Below are 4,219 nucleotides of genomic sequence, written 5' to 3'. Positions count from 1 at the left end.
CAAAATCGGGCAAAAAGCACACAAAACAATTAATTTTATATATTTTCAATGGACTGTGATTGTACTTTTTTTTTTGTTTTATTATTTGCACGCATATTCATGTCGGGTGCAAACCCAAAGAAAAGACAGAAACAGAAAACAAACAAAAAAGAAAGAAAAAAACGAAAAAAATATAAATAAAATACACATATTGGTGGGGATTGTTTGTAACATTAAGTAGCTTAAAGCATTTTTGTATGGGTTTAAGTTTTGTAAGTTAAAACGTAATTATATACATAAATGTTAACTACACTACTTACATAATATAATTAAATATATATAAATACAATTCTGTGGAAATTTTATGCAAACGACATAAATATTTCTCAACGAACAAAACAAGAAACAAAACGAGCAAAGCAAAAAATTCTTATTTAAGCAATAATAACTTGTGAACGCAACTATGTATAAATACAAATAAAAATTAATAAAACCCAATTGATCAATTTTCTTATGTGCAAACCTAAATATGTGGTAGAGTAAGTATGAAATTTGAAATTTGAATTGGCGCTTTGCATAGTTACACAACACTCACACTATTTTGACGAGTTGGCAGCGCCGCATTTTAGTGCTGCCCAGCGCGCCAATCGAGCATATGTTCGCTGTGCTCTCAGCGGCAAGAGGAAGCATCAAAACAAAGAAAATTTTAAAAAGAATTGTCTACTTAACGCAAGCAAATAAACAAAATGTGATGCATGCATAACAAAGTAGATCATATTTGACGCCACAAAATGGACAAGTCGAGCGCTTACGAGAAATTCATTAGCCATGTGGACCAGCTGCGTAACACGGAATGCAGGTGAGCATTTGTTTGTGTTTGTGTTGCTCGCCCTGACTTTTTCAATGCGCTGGGGCTGCAACAGACCGGCAACAGTTTGTTATTGCGCAAAAGCCCAAAGCTGGGTGATAATTGTAATACTATTATGCATTTGGTGCATTTCACGGCGTTATTGATCAAACACATGAAACACCTAGAGTCCAAATTGCTCTAATACCCTAACAACGAGCAATTGGGCTCATTACACATCCGCTATGACGTCATCAAATAGCTATACACCTAGGTGACTACAGTGAGCACTGCAAATATTGTTCGACAATCGGTTGCACTTGATATCAGTGCAAGAACTTAAGCTAAATACACTTTATATCTAACTGACATACAGAAGCAATTAATCTGCTGTCTATTTTTGTGATTAATTAGTATTTTTCATCAATTTCATTCAGAATTTCAAAGATATGAAAAATTACGGTCGAAAGTTGAGTAATTTAATAAACAACTTTTTACCGTTTTTATTAATATTAATATTAATAAATTATTATTAATATTAATAAATTTCGCAACTATCAGCTTAAAAACCATATCTAAATTTAGAAAAAAAAATCACTTTCAAAAAAATGAAAATCAAACTGCATTAAGGGCAAATATTTGCTGATATATTCGCTATCTTCTCTAGCATCAAAAGTCAATTTAGGGCTTAGGCTTAAAGTAGACACCTGTCTCGAAAAAGTCACTTCCTTATCCCACTTGGTTATGACATGCATGCAAACTTATTATCCGCATGATTAACTTCACAATATTCTCTCTTTGCAGCCAAAAGCAAAAGATTGCCTGCTTTCAGCAAATTGCCGAATGCATTATGTCAAAGGCTTTGGCCGGCCACATCAATTATGCCGCACACTGTGGCACGGCCACCAATGTGTTGTTGCTATTTTGCGAGGATTTCGACTCGGTGGTGCGCATGAGCGCCGAAGAGAATCTAAACAAAATCTTTCGTGCTCTGGAAAAGACGCGAGTCAGTCGCATACTGATGGACTTATATGGTGAGATCAAGCGGAACGGTAATCAGCGGTAAGTGGCACACAGACACACTAGAACTTCAATGGTTAATCGAATCTTTAAACCTTTTTCAGATCGCTTCGCATTTGCCTAAATTTGTTTTCGTACTACTCGCCGCAAATCAAGGAGAAACACATCAAATGGTACGCTGTGAGGCTGCTGCAATGCATCTCCATCATGTCACAGCGCAAGGAGACGCTGCTACAGGAGACGCTTTCTGATTTCGTCAAACATTTTGGACGCTACGTACAGCAGGGTCTCAATGATAGTGAAACGTGCAAACTGTTAGAGGTAAAGCAGCTTCAAAATCTCAAGCTTATGCATTCATATAGAACTATAGTATCGATAAGTCCAACCTTTTGTAGAAGCTAATTTAAGTTGCTTTGATTTGATATTCTTATGGTGATATTTGATATTCTTACATGATATTCTTCATAAATCAGTTTGACATTAGCTTATACCAATTAGGGTTCGATTTATGTCGAACTGAATGCCAAACTCTAAGTCAATAGATGTTAACAATTGAAAAGCATCTACGTATTCTAGGCTTCCGGAGGCCTGTCCAATTGATTTAAACGTGACTCGCTGTATGTTGATTTGTTGGTTCGCATCTCATTCTCTCAATTTCTTTGATTGCAGACATTCCTTGGCAACATCAGCTCGGATTGCGCAGTGAAGCGTCGTTGCTCGGCACAAAATTGCATCAGCTTGATTGAGCATGCGCGCAATAGAAGTCTCATGGCCAGGCATGGGCTAAGCAAAGTGATTGGTAAGCCAACAAATGCCGGATATGAAATGTGCACGTGCACATCAATACATATATATATATATATATATATATATATATATATATATATATATATATATATATACCACATCTATATCTAAATCATTACAATACTAAACTACCAAGTGCATCAATTGTTAATGCTGCTGTCGACCGTGGCATTTATTTGTTTGAATTGCTTTTTGTTTTCATTTCATGTTTGTTTTCTAAGCTTATCCGTGTTATTTTGGTATGTGTTGTTGTGTTCTTGTTATTGTTTACCATTTGACGCATTTACCAAATGCTAGCAGAAAAAATTGCATTAGTTTCATCAATAATGAAAACTGTGTTTAAAAAGCGTGTAAGGGCTTTAACGCACCAAATGCCAAGTGCCATATAAAAAATAATAAAAGCCAGCATCAAAAGCCATGCATTCATATAGGTGTATATATGTGGAATATGTGAGTTTGTGTGAAATATTTTTTAATATTCTAAAAAGCCACAAATCCATTGAAAATACCATTGCAAAATATACAACCCAGAGCATTGTGGACTCTGTTTCTTTTTGGATTTTGTGGGGCTGGGCAGGGCTTGGCTTTAGGTGTGGGTGTTGCCGTTGAGGACTCTACAAACTAACTGTAAATGCAATCACAGTCAGTCATAGAATTTTCCATGGCGTTTATTTGCCTGTCTGCTGTGCGAGTGTGTGTGTCTGTGCGAATGTGTGTGTGTGGGAGCCACGAGTAAAACTAAAATGCCAGTTGATATAAATTATATTTCTATACTGCCGTTGCTTACCTTTTGTATGCGCTGTTCAGCCAAGTATCCACAACCCCGCCCAGCTATATGTAATGCATATATATTGATATTTTTACGAATTTGTTGCGATTTTAGACAACGGAAACGAGTTAGTTTTTATTTATACATTTGCTGGCTGGCAACTGCAGCAATAACTGCACTAGCAACAAAAATCAGACGAAATGCATTGTAAAAGTCTTCAAAAAAGAAAGAAGCAAAAATCAGTTTGGCATTTTTGCAACACAAATCATTTTTTATTGAATTTTCATGAACACTTTATTGGCAAAAGGTAAATGGACAACACATTTTAGATATATGGACGATATATGCAGTAATTTGAGGCGCATGCATTTTTGCGCTGATTTCGAAAAAGTTTTAAAACTAGATTCAATTAGACACGCAATTTGTTTATAGTTAACATTTATTTATGCATTTCTGTGACCCGAAGAAAACATAAATATGAAATTTGTGTGTTTGCGGTCGGAAGGCAGGAGTTATGCGTCTAAGGCGAACTGCACTTGCAATGCCATTGCTTTGGCTGCGCCCACATTGCGCTTTTCAGCTTTTTAGTTGTTTACCTTCAAATCAACTCCTTCAAATCCTGGCCTCTGTGGCTATAGCTGCAGCTCTGGCTATGTCAACTTCAAGCCACTGCTCGGCAAGTGCATACCACAATAGCTGGCGACAACAACAACAGCAACAATGAGAACATCAACAACAACTACTCAGTGCACAGTCTGCCGCCTCTTTTTATGGCAGCCATCAGTGTAGCACTTGCA

The 4,219-nt window shown here is 36.5% G+C and overlaps 1 protein-coding gene across 1 annotated transcript in view; it reads left to right on the top strand.

The window, feature by feature from the left end:
• Positions 1-621: 621 nt before the first annotated feature.
• Positions 622-4,219, top strand: part of LOC111596156 (huntingtin) — a 43,234-nt gene continuing 39,636 nt past the window's right edge. The window contains exons 1-4 of the mRNA XM_023310246.2: positions 622-838; positions 1,631-1,888; positions 1,951-2,167; positions 2,516-2,645. Of these exons, the coding sequence (XP_023166014.2) occupies positions 771-838; positions 1,631-1,888; positions 1,951-2,167; positions 2,516-2,645 (673 nt within the window). The 5' untranslated portion in view covers positions 622-770. The remainder of the gene's footprint in view (positions 839-1,630; positions 1,889-1,950; positions 2,168-2,515; positions 2,646-4,219) is intronic.

The sequence above is a fragment of the Drosophila hydei genome, unplaced genomic scaffold (assembly GCF_003285905.1).
Source record: "Drosophila hydei strain 15085-1641.00,03,60 unplaced genomic scaffold, DhydRS2 tig00008119-arrow-pilon, whole genome shotgun sequence".
Lineage (NCBI taxonomy): Eukaryota > Metazoa > Arthropoda > Insecta > Diptera > Drosophilidae > Drosophila > Drosophila hydei.
This window is presented reverse-complemented; position numbering and strand designations above follow the sequence as displayed.